The following is a 16,918-nucleotide window of genomic DNA, read 5'->3' as shown; positions in this document are numbered from 1 at the left end:
TGCTGAAACATTCCAAACAGTTTTCCTTTCAGCTACAGTAAGAACATAAACCTATAATCCAATAAACCCACTCCATTCTACATACAATATTAGGGACACTGCAGCTCATTTCTTAAATCTACATGTTTTAGCAACAATTCTTCCACAGCTCTACTGCTCAGTTGCACAGCATCTCTCCATTTTAAAAGCAATGTCAAATGAAGAACTAGATCCTACCCACTCAACCAGCAATGATTTGTTTACATTCCAAGGAATCTTGGACTACTAAACTACTGTGTCTGCTGTTCATACTCATGACAGGACACACATCTGTCTTTTAAACAACTTCCTTTTACGTACGTTGAGCTATATGTATATATGTCTGTATAGACATACGTAAGAGATATAATTGTGTGGTGGGAGGGAGGAAAAAAACCCTCTCTACCAAGAGCTACAAAGCATTACTCTTCAGTGCATGTCATATCTACCATGATTTACACAAGAAATGGGTTTTTGTTAAACATTTCTCAGGCAACAAGATTATCACAGCTAGCTCAGTCTGCACATTTTGCACGTTAAGCACTGTCTGTCTGGGTGACTGAGTGATGTGAAGTGGCAAGAGTTTTTTGCACACTTCAAAGAAACCTCACAGTAGAGGAAAAACTGGTTCAGGTTTTGGGTCTGTTGTCCTGAAGATCACAGTTCTCAGGATTTACATTCTCTTGCTTGCAAGCTGAACTTGTCTCTTACCATCTCTTACCAGATGCACCAGATACACCACCATTAGACCAGGCATGTAAATTTGACCCAGCCCAAGAATAAAAAGAAATGCAAGATTTTAAACCTATGCTCATATCTCACTTTACTCCCATTTATGTTTTCTGTTTGGTAAGTGGTTATCATCACATGTATGTCTAAAAATTTAGGACTGAGCTCAACAGTGTGTCCTTTCACAGCATTTAGCCTTTCAGCTCCAGCTGTCCATAAGGGGAAATGCATCTTTAACCTCTCTGGGCTCTTCAGGCAGCAGTAACATTGGTACCTCTTGGAACTCACTTGAGGTTTTCCTTGTTACTCCATCAACTGAGGATTAGCTCTCATTTGGTAGTGCTGTAAACATCTTTTCAATAGATCTGGTGCACAAAATCCATCAAGATGGGAACAAAGCAGGGCTTTGTTTCTGCTTTAATAGGAAAGCCAAAGAATTGCAAGACATTTTAAAAGAATGGGGTTTTGGGAAACAGTTCGGGGTTTTTTTGGGTCCTAGTGAAGATAAATCTAATACATAGAAAAGGAGGATCTCTCTGAGCAGAGATCCAAGTTGATTGAGACTTCTAGTTAAGTGATTACCTACTTATAAATGCTCTCCAAATTTCAGTGGATGGCCAGAAATATTTTAGTTTTCTGAAGAGAAAGCAAGAAAACAACCACAAAACAACAGCACCCCTCCCCACTTCAAAAAAAACTCAAACCAAACAAATCCCCCCACTTTCTGGAAAACCTCTGTGACTTAAGCCAAATACTTCTTACTCTTGTCATATGCTCACAGGGGCTGTCACAAGACCTGAAATAACAAGGCTCTAAGTTTCCAAGAAAATCATTCTTCTCTATCTTTCCTAGGCAAAACTACTTCTGTATTTATCAATTTTTAAACAGAAGGTTAGCAGCCTACTTTTGTAAAAACCTTAATGCTTCCCACCTTTCTTTCAACATACCATAGAATCAACCAGGTTGGAAGAGACCTCCAAGGTCATCCAGTCCAACCTATCCCCCAGCCCTATCCAGTCAACTAGACCATGGCACTAAGTGCCTCATCCAGTCTTTTCTTGAAGACCTCCAGGGATGGGTCACCCTCTTTCTTGCCCACGAATCAAATGCAGAGCCACAGGAGCTTTCAAAAGATTTCAGGAAGATTTCTGAATGCATTGCTTCAGTCTCTCTACACAGAATGGTTTGGGTTGGAAGGGACCTTAAGGACCATCCAGTTCTGACCCCTCAGCCCATTACTTAAATTTTAAATGAAACATAAAACATAGTGTGTATCAAATCTACGGCCCTTCCATCATAAGTCATAGTCAAATCAGTATGAAAATTAAGTTGCAATCAGCATAAAAATCACCTTTTTCAAACTCTTCAGTATGAAGATCCACATATCCCTCTTCACTTCTTAGACCTTCAGGCTGCTGTGGCTAAACACAAAATCAGAAAAAAAACCAACAAAAAATATTTCAGACATCTAGAACAAGTATGTCTCATTTCTCTCCATTGTGTCATGATGAACATAGTCTTATTATAATCAATGGAAGTCTTCAAAAGCTTTTTTAAGCTAGTAGCAGAGATATTAATAAAGAACACCATCAGAGCTAGATCACACTACTGTTAAACAGTGCAGTGCCTTGTCCTTAGAGTTAACACTGGTACTAGAGGCAGTTGCTTTAAAAAGAGAAAACTCAGAAAGTCAAGGTGCAATGTCTACTGTGAGCTCCAAATATGAGCAATAGTCTAAAAATGTTCATATATATAGAAAAAGTTGTATCTGCAATGTGTAACAAAGTACAGGAAACACCCTTCTGGTGTTTTTTGTTTTGGTTTTTTTTTTTCAATTCAAATTGTAGCTCAGCTCTATGTCACTGATACAGACAATGCTCTGTGGAGTTAAGAGAACTTAAGTCAGACCAGGACGCTGTAAACTCAATATATATGACATGTAAACATGGTTACACTGACTCATATCATATTATGCTGCCTAACTACACATTTGTCTGCAGGTGGAACTCAGCTCAACACATCCCACCAGACTGAAGCTGACTTGGATTTTTCTGATGTGCATTCCAGGCATCAAAACCATCTGCTCTGCTCTGGAGCTGCAGCCAATAGCCCTGTGAGGAGTCACACTTCCATAAATGCTGTGTTCTCCCTCAAAATGCTCATTATCAGAGTTTAGCAAGATATGGATAGATCTGTTCTCACATCTGAATGAAGAATTAACTCATCTGGAATCCTGGCTTGTATGGATCAGGGCACAGACAAACAAGAAGGCTCAACTTTGGTCTTGCATGAACTATAGGTGGCCCATGAGGCCAAATACCCTGGATTATCCAGGATGCCCTTGGCTTCTGTTGCAGCAGACAATGGACTACAGCCATGTCAGTACAGATTAGCAGCAAATGTTCCTCAAACACTTAGGGAATGGGCGAGCCTGAAGCCTGGCAAGGCAGTGACACCAGGAAAGGAACAGCAGTGCATGTTTATTACTTCTAAGCACTAAACCAACAACTGTCAACTGTGAGAGCTAAAGCTTCTGCAATTATTTTACAAGTACTATCATGAGCAGCAGGCATACAGTATGACCAAGCCTAAAAAAAGCAAACTTGGATGTCACAGTAACAGGAGAATGGCTGAGGGAAGGAATTGGTTGTACCAGAGAACACGAACAGCCTGCAAATTAAATGCCAGTTGCTTAGAAAAGTACAGCTGAAAAATGTGAAAAATAACTCTTTCAAAAGTTTTGAAGTTCAAATGCCATTTTTTGATGAACAAAACAACAACAAAAAAATCCATCTGTAGAGTAAGAAACCCAGCCAGATGTATAATACTACAAGAAATAGTCTAGTCAAAAATTTCAATACAACATAAATACCTTGTTGGTTCTCAAGTTACTTTCAGATTCTAGTTCTTCTGCCAACTTTGGTAAAGCTGCATTATTGCCTAATGAAATACAAATAGGTTAAAATTATTAGATTACATTATGTTGTATTCATCTCATGCTACGTTAGGATGTTGTTTCTTAGTACCACCTCATGAACAAAGTGCATGAACGTAATCCCTTCCTGTAGACAAAGGAAACAATAGCAAGCCTGTCTGCAGCAAAGCAGCTCAGAAAATCCCAACCTGGCATCTACAAGTGGTCTAGTGGAAAGTGTCCTTCCCCACAGCACGGGGGGTGGAACTACATTACATTTAAGGTCCCTTTGAACCCAATCCACTCTATCATTCCATGGTAACTACTGAAAATTGCAACACCTTACAAACTGAAGAGTTAACAAAAAGAAATTCTCACCTGAATTCAAGGCTGTGTTACTTTCTTCAAAAGTAACTTTAATTCCACTATCATCATCTACTTTGACCAAGTTCGTTTTGTCATCGCTGCCATATAGCAAAGGCAAGTCACTTTTTTCCCCTAATTCTGCCTCTGTTGTCACTTTGCCATGGTTGGTATTTACAGACCCTTCACTTGCAGAAACTAAGGAAAGAGCTTGTGTGCTGGGCAAAGGAGTCCTTTGTTCAGAAAAGTCACTTTCTAAAAGCAAGTCTGAGTTAAATTTATGGTTTACATTCCTTAGAATTTCACTCTCCACTGCTGCTTCTGAAATCACAGAAGAGAGTTCTGATGTAATATCTTCGTGCAGAACAACTTCAGCTTGCTCATCATCCTCAGTGGACTCTGAGGAAGGACTTGGACTCACAGCAGTCTCTGTACTAATCTCCACGCAAAGGGCTTCATCTACGCTCATGAGGTTCACTGAATTTTCATCGGTTTCTGTGATTTCACTGCTCGCTGTGGTCTGAGATGCCACTGGTTCTTCCCTCACACTGCTGCCATGGGTCTCACTCTCTCCATCAGTGACAACCAAAGAACTACTGTTTTCTTCTGGCCCTGCAGTTGATAAGATACATTCAGCCTGGTTAGCAGTAACAAACATCTCCTCACTTTTGTCTTTTCCTTCTGTAGTCTCAGCAGCAAGTTGACTTTCTTCTATGACTGTAAAGGTGAAGAGACTATCACATTCTTCCATTGTACTCAGAGTGATCACTGCTCCCTCCTTCTTCTCTCCTATACTCGAAGCAGCATGTTCATCATCACTGTTGGTGGCAACTCTCAGCACAGAAGCCCCACATTCTCCCACAAAAATCATGGAACCTTTGTTTTTTGCATCTGCACTGAAAGCAGCTAGTCCAAACTGTTCATCTACAGTTGCAGTTGTCTCCACAATCTTACATTCCTCCGATGCATTTGGAGAGATAACAGCATCTTCATCTCCTGCTACAATAAGCTGACTTCCAGCTTGTGGTTCTGCACTGATCAAAACTATATCACATTCTTCTGTCATGCTTGTAGTGATCACAGCAGCTTCATATCTTCCTTCTGTTTCTGAAGCAGAGAGATTGTTTTCATCTTGCACAGCTACACTAGACACTGCAGCTTCAAAACATTCTGCTGTACTTGTAGAGATCATTACTGTTTCATTTTTTGACTCTGTGTCTGACATATGTTGAATCGTCTCCTCTGTGACTCCATCTGCTAGCAAGATTACTTGTTCTTCCATAACACTTGTGGAAATCATAGCACACTCATCTTTTTCTTCCTTACCACTAGCAGATGGGTGACTTTCATCATCATTATCATCTCCTCCAGCACTGGATTCACTAGGCATGGGAACCTCATACACTTCCACATCTAGAGAAACCATAGCATTCTCATTTATCTCTTCTGCTTTCACAGAGTGGAGCTGACCATCATATTCAATACCTGCACTTGACATAGGAGCCTCAAATTCTTCCACAATACTGGTGGAAATCATAGTGCACTCATCTTTCTCCTGCTTATTGCTGAAAGTATGCACACACTCTTTGAACTCTGCAGCTGTACTGGGCATAGGCACCTCTGTGTCTTCAGTATCCATTAAAATCATAGAGCTTTCCCTACTTTCTTCTGCTGTACTAGTAGAGATGATATCACCTTTCACTTTTTCTTCTCCATCAGCAGGAATAAAAGAATCCTCCTTTGGAACTGCACTGCTTATAGAGGCATCAGAATCTCTGCTGTCAAAGGAAGTCATGGTGTTCTCATGTTCACCTGCAGCACCAGACTGACCCTTCTCTTGCAAAGCCATAGCACTAGTCATGGGACCCTCACATTCCTCAGCATCTAAGGCAATCAAGGTACCCTCATGCATTCCTGCGTGGGCAGTCAAGGCACCCTCATCCACAGCACTTGCACTGGTTACACTGCTTTCAACAATCCCTTTATCACTTTTGTGGTTTGTGCCACAATTAGCTTCTTGCTCTGCACTCATCATGCTGTCCACAGTGAGCTTATTTGTGTTTGTGCCAGCCACTCCTGACTCAGCTTCCATTTGTTCAGCAACTATGCAGATAATTGAACTCTCACTGTCTTCAGCACCTATGCAGATCAGAGCGTTTTCACTTTCTACTGCTGTACAAGTAGGGGCATGCTCATTTTCTTCATTTCCTCTTCCTGTACTGGTCACAATGCCCTCACCTTCTTCATCCTCTTCTTTTGAACCAGTGCTAGTCACAAAGCCTTCATCATCATACGGACCTACACTGACCGTAGTGACACTGGCTTCTTCTTCTGCCCTTGTACTGTCCATTAGACTTTCACATTTTTCAACTTCTAAACAAACTGCAAACCCCTCATTGCTGTCTTCTAGACCTGTGCAGACAACCGAAATTTCAGCATCATCTTCTGGGGTTATACCTGTGCTGGTCACTGCACTTTCACCATTTATAGTATCCTCAGATTTGTCACCACTAGTTCCAGTTGTAGCACTGTTGTTTGCTTCCATTGCAATACATGCACCAATTGCAGTTCCTTCTCCTTGGGCATCTGTTCCAGTCACTGAGCAGATGATGAAGTTATGGATTCTTTCTTCTGCACCTGTACAAGTGACAGTACTTTCATGTTCTTTAACCTGGCCAGCTGTCACACTGCCCCTAAATTCACCTGGACTGTCACCACTCGTTGACCCTTCACCTGTTTCTGTCCCTGCACTAGTTACAGCTCCATCACTCTCCACTTCACCTAAGCAGGATACAGAACTTTCAAATTTGCCTGTATCTACACAAGTTGAGGTCTTTCGCTTTTCTTCAGAGCCTGCACTAGTCACAGCATCATCTTTTTCTTCTGCCCCAGCACTGTTGACACTGTCTTCAGTTTCTATTCCACTTGCATTGACTGAGTTCTTACCACTTTCTTCTGCATTAACCACAGTACAGTCCTCATTTTCTTCTCTTTCTGTACTTGTTAGGAAGCTTTCACTTTCTGCTAATCCTTCAGTGACGACACCACCACTTTCTTCAGCTGCAGCAACAGTGCATTCACCAACATCTGTACCTGTGATGCAACTGCCAGCCCCACTGCTTTTCACCCATGTGCCTGTTGTGAAACCTTCATCAGCTTCTATGCTTGTGCAGAATACAGTCACCTCACTTTCTTTTTCTGAGCAAGTGGTTGTAGCATCACTGTCCTTTTCAGAATGTGATGCACCCTCGGCTCTTTCTTGTCCTGTACTGGTGGCTATTATGGTGCTCTCAATGATCTCTTCTGTGCTAGTTCCTATCACAGTGCTCGGAGCTGTTTGTAGGCTACTCCATGACAAACTAAGTTTACTACTTCCTGCACTGGTGCCTACTGCATTACTATCATTTTTATCTTCCATGCCAAGCACAGCATTCCCTTCTTGCTCACTGGCTATACAAGAGCCTTCAACTGTTTCCTCAGGAACTCTTTCAGGCATTAAGACAGAAGAAGACTGTATCATATCATCAATATCATGCCCTTCACTCTTTTCCATATTATCCACCATTGTGCTCTTCTCTTCCTTTGTGGAGGGATCTGTATTCAAACATCCTTTTTTTCCCAGCTCTTTTGTTGTTACATCTCCACAACCTTCAGTAATGTCAGTCATCAAGTCTTCCTCTTTTATTTTCAAATCCCTTCCCTGAGTGCTTTTTGACTTTTCTGCTTCACTGTAATCTTCTTGACTATGTAACCAAACTGCACTGTTTTCTACTGCTTGTTCATCAGATCGGGGCACCTCGTTATCTTTTTCTATACTCTTTGTCGGAGGGGTGCTGTCACCATCATCTTTTGTGACAGAATTCAGCACCACACTATCCTGCTGTCCCATGTGTACAACCTGTGCTGCATCATTCTTCAAAATGGAAGTATCTTCCAATGAAGAAGTTCTATCTGAATTATGGTATTCTTTAGACATGCTATCAAAAGAATCTGTAAAATCTGAGATATCCATATCCATGGACTTTGCATTAGCAGCATCTTCTCTGGAAGAATTATTTGCTGAAGGAACATCATCTGAATTAGGATATGTCACAGTTTTTAAGTTCTTTGGTCTTCTGCTATTTTCTGAAGCTTGATTCTTACTGGGAACATTCAGTAAGAGTCTATCATTTGTTTCATGTAAAACGTTTGTTTTGTAAGCCCCTTGTTTACTGGATCCTTGATCCATGGAAGCTTGCTTGGACAAAGTGTTTAAGGCACCAACTTGTTTGTAAGAGATATCTCCTTGTTTAACAGTTTTTTTAGCTGTTGGTGGAAACTGTGATTCACAGCCTTCCAGATCTGCCAAGCTGTGTTTTAGTTTCTTATTTGAACTTGCTGTAAACCTGGCATCTGTGGCTTGGACTGAGTTTTGAATGTTTTTTCCTTCAGTGTTAGGTGCTACCTGTACTTTTGTTCGTTTCAAATCACGCTCCATCAGCTCTTCCTCGTGACCAGAATGCAAGTCATTATTCATACTTGATCTGTGAGGGGCTGGAGCATGGCTGCTTTCAGCACTGCTAGCTGATTTCTTATCCTCTCCAAGTAAACTCTGGTTTGACATACTGCCTTTCCTGTTTTCACATGGTATCTTCTTACTTTGTCTTTTACTCACTGCCACTGGGATGCTCAACACCTTTTCATGCCCACTGTCAATTTCTTTAACACTTTTATTTTCTGATCTGAGATGCTCTTCCTTCTTCTTGATTTCCTTGTTGCTGTGCTTTAGGTTTCTATTTTTGTGTCCTTCAGCAGAGAACCTTCTTTCTAGTTTGGAATTACTTGAATCTTTATCTCCTCTGTATTTCTCTTTTACAGATCCTTTCTCACCAGAATGTAACTTTACTTTGTGACTAAAGTCTTTTTGTGATCCCTGAGTTGACTGTGTGCCACTTACAATTTCAAACTCAGCACTACTTTCCTCAAAAACTTTGTCTTCATTCTTGGATTTGTGTTGCTTATCTGAGTCATTCTCCTCTGCACTCTTATCTTTTTCTAGTTTCTGACCAGTCTCTTGTTTTGTTAAATTTTCCTGTGATTCTGTTTCAGATGCTTTGAATTGTTTACTGTGACTCCTTGACTTAGACTTCAACAAAATCTTGTCTTCTATAAGGCTCTTAGATCTTCGTCTATCTTTATGAACACCATCTTCTTGTTTGAAATTACTATCAGAGTTAGCTGGCTCTATTTCATGTTTATCTTCTGAGTAGCTTTCACTTCTTTTGTGTGACGCAGAAGCAAGCTGCTTTGAGGCACTTAGGGAATCTTTTTGTGGCCTAGAATCACTCAGGGATCTTTTGGACTTGTATTCTGCTCTCGATTTTTCTGTTGAGAGGTGTCTGTCTTTTTTTGCTTCCTTATGCAACAACTCCTCAGCTTTTAGGGTGGACTCAGAAATATTTTTCCCATCTTTTCCTGTCACTGATACTTTCCGTTCACTTCGGTGTTTACTTTTTCTTTCAGATTTATCATCTGAAACCTTTATTTGTTGATTATGTTTCTGACCACCATCCTCTCCTTTCAAACTTCTCTCAAACAAATGGATGTCAGCATCTTCAGTTGATTTGTGAATAATGTCACCTTTATATTTGTGCTTTAAAGAAACTTTATCTTCTGAAGCAGTTCTTTCCTTTTCGTTTTTGTCTCTGTAAGACTTGGATTCTTTTTTGGCAGCACTTCTCACATGCTGAATTTCTGCATCATTATCTTTCTTGGGGTGTTTTTCACTTCTAAATATAGATTTCTGCTTTGGTAGTTCATCACTATTGACTTCTGCTCTATCCGGCTGCCTTTTTGGATCCCTTGTTTCACTGTCGTGCTGTGCTACTTCACCCTGAAGGGAGGTGGAGGTTTTTCTTTTATGTTCTTTTTCTGCCTTTAAATCGCTTTTGCTTTCCTCTGTTGAATGCACCGACTCTGAAAATCTTCTAAGCTGTTTGGAGGATTCACTTTTCCCATGATTGTGCTTCATTTCTTTGGAAGAATTTTTCTCACCAGTCTATAAAAGAAAGTTTTTATATATAAGCAAATGGTCCACAGCTCCTTCACTATGTGAATGAACAGAACTGTTAAAAGGACAAACTCTCCATAAAAATAAAATACACTAGAGAATACACTCAGTATAATTAGAATTCACCTAAAATATAGTCAATACGAAAATCAGACTTTATATTTTCAGTCCATCTGCTATTGTGTAACTACCTTCCAGCAGCTACTGAACTCAGAAAATATTAACTATAGCACTGCCAGATTACTGACACAAAGTGGTCTTGTACAGACATGTGAATAAGTAGTACTACAGTTAAAAAGGAAGACGCTTAAATTTCTCTTTATATGACACATACCTCATTTGTCTTTTGCATTTCTTTAGAATTTTCTTCAGAAGGCTCATATTTCTTTTTGCAGCTGTCTTCAGTATGCCTGAAACAGGTATTTTGTCAATTAAAAAAAAAAAGCAAGCATCAGCCTAACATTAGTTTGTAAACATCCCGATTCTACAGCTGAAGAAGTGACAGATATGCACAGTAAATACACTGAAATAGAACATCACCACACAAGTTTTGACCAGTCAGTTTGTCCAAGCTCTTTTCTCTTGAAAAATCATGTGCTGGCTTCTAGGCTATCCTCTGGACATCAATGCTTTAAAGCAGAGAATTTCAGTATGAGAGTATCAGTATGTAGTTGTCCCAGCAAAATGTGTAAGAGATTTCCTTGCCCCATATATATCCATGTGTAGACATACATACACGTGTGCATATCACTGTAAAATGCCAATTTAAAGACCAGGCAAATTTGACTGACAGATGCACAAATATCTGAAAGCCTTCCTTCTCATGCCCTTATTACCAGTCTGAGCTGCTGTAATTTGATTTTCTGCCTGGAATTCATGTTTGTTAGTAATAAAAATCACAGAAACATTTTCAGAGAAAATAGTCAAAACGGGTAAGACTAATGCAAAGCTGAAAAGAACGTTTTCAGTTGGCAAAAATTACTATCCAAAAACATAATCCCTTTTGGACAAACAGTCATACCTTGAATAATCTCTTTTTCTTTTTCTGCTCAAGGCTACTTTTTTTTCTAAAAATTTCTGTTCTTTAAGCACATCCTTAATGCTGGTGCCAGCAGCTTTTGACTCAAGGCTTCTCGATGAAGGTTCTTCTAAGTTCAAGCCACTCTTTCCTATAATACACAAATGATGCAATACATAAGCATGTCATTTTACCACTATTTCAGCTATAAACATGACTGAAAGCAGTACAAAGAAAACTAATATATAGCATAGAGTATTAGTGTATGCAGGTATACACTGCATTTAAGAATGTAAGGATACGTGAAAGGATGTATGAAAAAGTGAAGATATAGAATTTTGTATTAATAATTTGCATTTTTTTTCTGTTACTTTGCTGTTGAAATGTTGGGGTTTTAAGGGAAATGCCTAGAGATCTATTACCAGTATTTCAAGCTGGATGTTATCAGAGTGAGCATACGAGAATAGGGCACTGGGAGTTGATGTTCACATACCTTTAGCATTCTGACTTCCGTTTTTCAGGGATTTTGTTTTTTCTGCAGCCTTCTGTTTACGTTTTTCTTCAAGTCTCTCTCTGTTAATCTGTCTTCTTAGGAGTCTCTCTTCTTTTTCTTTGGCCTTGATATACAAAAATAAGGAAAACGATTAGGGCAAAAAATAAGGAAAACGATTAGGGCAAAAAATAAGGAAAACGATTAGGGCAAAAAATAAGGAAAACGATTAGGGCAAAAAATAAGGAAAACGATTAGGGCAAAAAATAAGGAAAACGATTAGGGCAAAAAATAAGGAAAACGATTAGGGCAAAAAATAAGGAAAACGATTAGGGCAAACTATTCTTTCACTGTAAGTGTATGTCTAAAGCCCACAGAAAACAAAACACTGTAGCTTAAAACAAGCCAAGAAATAAGTAGTTCTCAGAATCCTCCAAAACTTCCATGAAGTGAATCTAACTGAATTGCAGAGCTTTATTGCCCCTTAACACTGCAGATTGTGGTTACGAGACCTCAGAGAACATGCGTATTTCATATAGATAAATTAATTAAATTATACACATATTGCATATTAACTATATTAATATACACACACACATTTTTGTATATAACCCCTTATCTATTTAATCAAAGAAAGAACATAAGAAAGAACTGTTGGTCCTTCTTTCACAGAATGCAGGGAATATACTTAAACCTCTTTCCACTCTCAGTGGCTGCAGACATGCTGCAAACTACTGGCACCATGAACTACATCTGTAAAGACATGATTTGATGAAGCAGCCTGCAGCAGTCAAGACAAACCTGAACTACACAAAAGTCCACTGAAGGCAAGTTGCAAGTAGACATATGCTACTTTTCCCACCCAAATTGTCATAATATGTGCAGTAGTTCTTACGCTCCTCATCAAAATTGAGAAAGAATCAATTTATTGTTGTGATTTTGTGAAGACATTGCATGTAATTAGTAAATGCTCTATCAACACCAGAAGACTGTTCATTTTAGAATGAGGGGAAAAGATGGGAAAGTGTGTTGTTGGTTTCACCACAAGAAGGCTTCAAACTACTACAAGCAGAGTACTTCACTGGAGAGCAGATCATGTAATATTGGTGGATGTCTGAAGAAGGGGCAGATGTAACACAAGGAGAGAAATACAAAAAAATGAAGCAAGAAGAAACAGAACACTCTCCCTCACAAACCATCACCAAGTAAGAAGTGCAATTTCTGTGCTGAGGAGTTTTAAGTAGTCAGAATGTGAGCAGTAACAATCCCCACACTTACAATAGACTGACGGCGCTGCTCTACAGTTCGTTCATCATCAGAATCACTGAAGTATTTGGAGTACAGGAAAGGCTTGCGAACATAGGCATGACGAATGGGCTTGGCCTTTCCATCACTCAGCTCATTAACATGAGGCTTTGTCTTAATGTGACTGTTTTTCTCCTCCTCATCTGAAGAAAGGTTAGTAAAGTGTAGAGATGCATTGACAAATCAGAGCAGTTCTTTCAATATAGCTTTCGAGGAGTCAAAAGCTACTCAAAATGGATTACAATTTATTCTAAAAACAGTTAAAACACATTTATCAGAAAAATAGCACTAGATTATGAAAATCTGAAAGGTACATTCATGTTTGCAAGCACCACTCAGCCCAAAAATTACAAAATAGCCCAGAATAAACTGGGATACAAATCTTGCCTGTAATCACACTGCCTTTTTTACATATAGTACTTGGTAGTTATCATCATGTAAGAAGTTAGAGTCTAATTTCTGCTCTGTATTAATTAAGCTTCTTCCCTAGACCAAAAACTTCTGTACAACATTTAAGTATGTAATAACTAGACAGGCTTACTGAAATACACACACAAAACACACTGTCTATACTCATGTCCTGCTGAAGTAAGAATAAACATTTCAGTTTTATCAATATAATTAGAAACTGAGTGAAGCTGCTTGTGCTCCATACTATACAAATTACTTGTAGCTCTGAAACATGCTTAAGGCTCCTTTTCACTTTACAAATACTTAGTCATAACTGAACACAATCTGTCCTGCCTAGAGGTAAAACCAAAGCCAGAGAATATACAAGTAATTTAGTGCCAAGTAATACTCTTAGAGCAGAAAAGATCGCAGGATATCAGAGACAACTCTTACAGGTACTAAGGCTCTGCACATTACAAAGTGCAAAGTCTTATTAACTGCAAAAGCAACACTATCCAAAGTTTGCTTTCAGAGAACAACACAAAAAGCTAACCCAGCCAAAGAAGAGATCTCCACATTCTCAAAGCTAAATCTATTCCTGTTCCTTCTACCACAGCTAGGCAGAATTTGGAAATTCCTTTAACCTCAAAGCAACAAAATCAACCTCGTTTGCAAACTCAACTACAACCACTATTCTGGGGTCACAAAGCACTCCAATGTTATACCAAATTCATAGCAGAAGGAAGGGAGGAAAACCCATGGATAAGTGACATATCCTTCACACATAGGCATTTTTCTCATCTTTGAAATATTGTAGTACAAATAAAATGTTTAGAACGAACTATTACAGTAATACTACAAAACACACTGCAAAATCTCAAACTCCTGATTTGATGCACTCAAAAGTGTTGTATATGCTTTCTTGCTACTTAGTCTTTTACCATCTGATGTGATCTCCCCCTCTTCAGTACTGTCAGAAATTACAGTCTCCTCTTCACTCTCCTCTTCAAAGGAAGAAAGGTCACTGGTATGGACAGAGCTGACAGTGATATCACTGAGTGCATCCATATCTGAATCTATTGATGTATTTTCTTGCAAAGGAAAAAACAGAAAGAAAAGGCTGTAACGCAACATACTGAACTTGAGAAATTCTTCTTTGAAAAACACTAATTTTGCCACTCAACACCAAAATGATCATAAGAACAAGAAATATGAAAAAAAAAAAGTAACACTAATGAAACGTTCTTAGGCTAGTTTTGGTTTACTCCAAAACAGAAACCACTCTGAGATACAACTAGAAACAGTAAATATAGACTAGGATCGCTGAGAGAACTTGCCAGAGGAAGTAAGACAAGTGATCACACACTTGAGGAACCAAAGCTCAACCAGTTTCAGTGTACTTCAGGAAGATGAATCAAGGCTTACCTGTGGCTAGCTGAACAGATTTAACCAGGATTTGCCAGAATAAGCAGAGAATCTACATTCCAAATATACTCCTGATTCAACTCATGAATGTGCTTAAACAGCCCAAACCATTACTTTAAGGAAGATCAATGCCAGCACCATACCTTCTTTAGTGTTTTCAGTTGTTTTATGTCTATTGTTATTTTTCTCTGGAGCTAACTGTTTCAGGGGTTCCAACTCTCTTGACTGCTTTTCTTCTTTTGACTTTGCAGCATCATCGCTTTTCTTTGAATGGTCAGACCTCCTGTCAAGTTTTTCCTTCTTTTCTTTTCTTCTTTCTCCACTGTCTGTTTTCTTGTCCCATTTATCTAATAACAATTTACTCTTTTGATCTTCACTTTCATGTTGATTTTCTTTACTTGTGAAAGACAAATTATTAGCATCCTTTGTTGAATGTCTTATTTCTTCACTGTGGTAGGAAAGTTCACTTAAATCTTCACACCTTGCAAATGTTTCAGTCCCTTCTCCGGAAGGATCACACATTGCTTTCTCTCTGTCTGACAAGTCCTCTGCATTTTTCTCTCTATCACCGCTACCATCCACGCTCTGCTGTGATGAGAGTCTTCTTGCAACTCTGTCATTGTTCTTGGGATTTAAGTTCTCTGACGAAGCCCTGGCAGCATGTGCTTCTTGGTTAAGAGAAGTTATTGTTTCCAAAATTGACATTGCATCATTAGCTACGTTCCCACTAGAAGTTGTAGCAGAGACACCTTGAATAGTAAGGAAGAAAATAGTTTCAGTTCATCTTAGTTTCTCTAATTCTGTTCAGACAGAATGTTAAGCAAGCAAAACAAAAACAAATAACTACTCCATTTAAAAATCAGTAAAATTAACCAATTTTGCAGTTCAAGAGTTCATTTAAAAAAAGTCAAGAAGTTGCATTCCTGCAGTAATCCCACTCTCAATTCTGGAGATGCATTCTGCTCTGCCACATGCCACTGCTCCCGAGATCAACTTGGAAAGCATGCCTATGGAAAGGATGTTCTGCACACAGTCTTTAACTTCACCATCATCCCAAATGAGATGACAACTCTGAAGCAGCACAACACAGATTACCACAGCAGAAAGTTTGTATTTCATACCTCTGGTATCTCCGTGACACAGAAAATTATCTCAGTATATTAATTACATAACAATAGGACTATCAGAAATACCTTATCACTTCACCACTCTCTTTGAAGCAACTCTCAAGATAGATGAGAAAGGGTTAACTGGACTAGAGCTAAGAACTGCAGCTGGCTTGTTAACCCACTTTCTTTAAAGGAAGTGGGCCTCACAGGGAAAGGGCTAGAATTTAAATAAAGGGTCTGGTTACAAAGAGATGGACTGCTGTGGAGTTTCTTAGGAAGAGAAGGAATGGACAACTACCTGCAGGAGTGTTTAGAAGTTGCTATCAGGCAACAAAAATGAAAACCATAATGAAAAAACGCTGTGTTTGTAAACAAACCAAAGACTAGCTGATTTACAGCACAGCTGAAGCTCCTGACAAAACTACAGCTATTCAAATTTCACAGCACACAGCAGACGCATTAAGACAGGTAACTGTCTGTGTCATAGGGAACTTTTCTTCTGGTTTACTAATTCATTAAAAAAATTGAATCACACTTTAGATCTGTCTTGTCTGATCTTCTAATACTTAAACCCTGAGACCAACTTTTTTTCCTACAGTAAACCAATCCCTTGTAATCTCAAGCAGAAGCGAGTGTGACATGGTTTCTCTTGCCTTTTACCTTTATACATACAGTAAGAGACAAGTATCATGGCATGCTGCCCTGGGCTCAGCTTGTTCATACCAATACTAACAATTCTGTGCTAGAAGCTAAACTACTCTCTCTCTAAAGCAGCTAAACTGCTCTCTATAAAATATTTTGTTAATAGAATGCTCAGAGAAATGGTAGAATACCTTGTACTGTAATAGAAACATCTGCTTTCTCCTCACTTGGAGCTGTACTGGGGCCTGCCTCCTCTTTGTGATTCAATGTGGCTAAAAATTCATGGACAGCTTTTTCCACCTGAGGTCGAAATGTGTGGTTGATCTTTGGGTCCACAACCTGAGAAATTATTCTGTCAATTCCAGACTCCAACATCCCAGACCTGGAACAAAGTTACATGAATAACTAATAAGAACAATTACTTTTCAAGAACATCTCAATGAAATATCCTCATTTAGGTGTGACA

At 39.1% G+C, this 16,918-nt stretch overlaps 1 protein-coding gene across 5 annotated transcripts in view; it reads right to left on the bottom strand.

The window, feature by feature from the left end:
• The window catches only part of BOD1L1 (biorientation of chromosomes in cell division 1 like 1), a 33,547-nt gene that overhangs the window by 14,297 nt on the left and 2,332 nt on the right, over window positions 1-16,918 (bottom strand). For all 5 annotated transcript variants that reach the window (XR_010304028.1, XM_064151434.1, XM_064151432.1 and 2 more), the window contains exons 3-12: window positions 16,644-16,834; window positions 14,845-15,450; window positions 14,218-14,367; window positions 12,860-13,029; window positions 11,585-11,708; window positions 11,095-11,242; window positions 10,408-10,483; window positions 4,040-10,061; window positions 3,620-3,687; window positions 2,099-2,168 (exon numbers count right to left, since the gene is read on the bottom strand). Coding sequence is in view for 4 of the 5 variants with exons in the window: in XM_064151434.1 (XP_064007504.1) it covers window positions 2,099-2,168; window positions 3,620-3,687; window positions 4,040-10,061; window positions 10,408-10,483; window positions 11,095-11,242; window positions 11,585-11,708; window positions 12,860-13,029; window positions 14,218-14,367; window positions 14,845-15,450; window positions 16,644-16,834 (7,625 nt within the window). In the remaining variant the exon portion in view is untranslated. The remainder of the gene's footprint in view (window positions 1-2,098; window positions 2,169-3,619; window positions 3,688-4,039; window positions 10,062-10,407; window positions 10,484-11,094; window positions 11,243-11,584; window positions 11,709-12,859; window positions 13,030-14,217; window positions 14,368-14,844; window positions 15,451-16,643; window positions 16,835-16,918) is intronic.

Source organism: Pogoniulus pusillus, chromosome 11 (assembly GCF_015220805.1).
Source record: "Pogoniulus pusillus isolate bPogPus1 chromosome 11, bPogPus1.pri, whole genome shotgun sequence".
NCBI classification, from domain to species: Eukaryota; Metazoa; Chordata; class Aves; order Piciformes; family Lybiidae; genus Pogoniulus; species Pogoniulus pusillus.
This window is presented reverse-complemented; position numbering and strand designations above follow the sequence as displayed.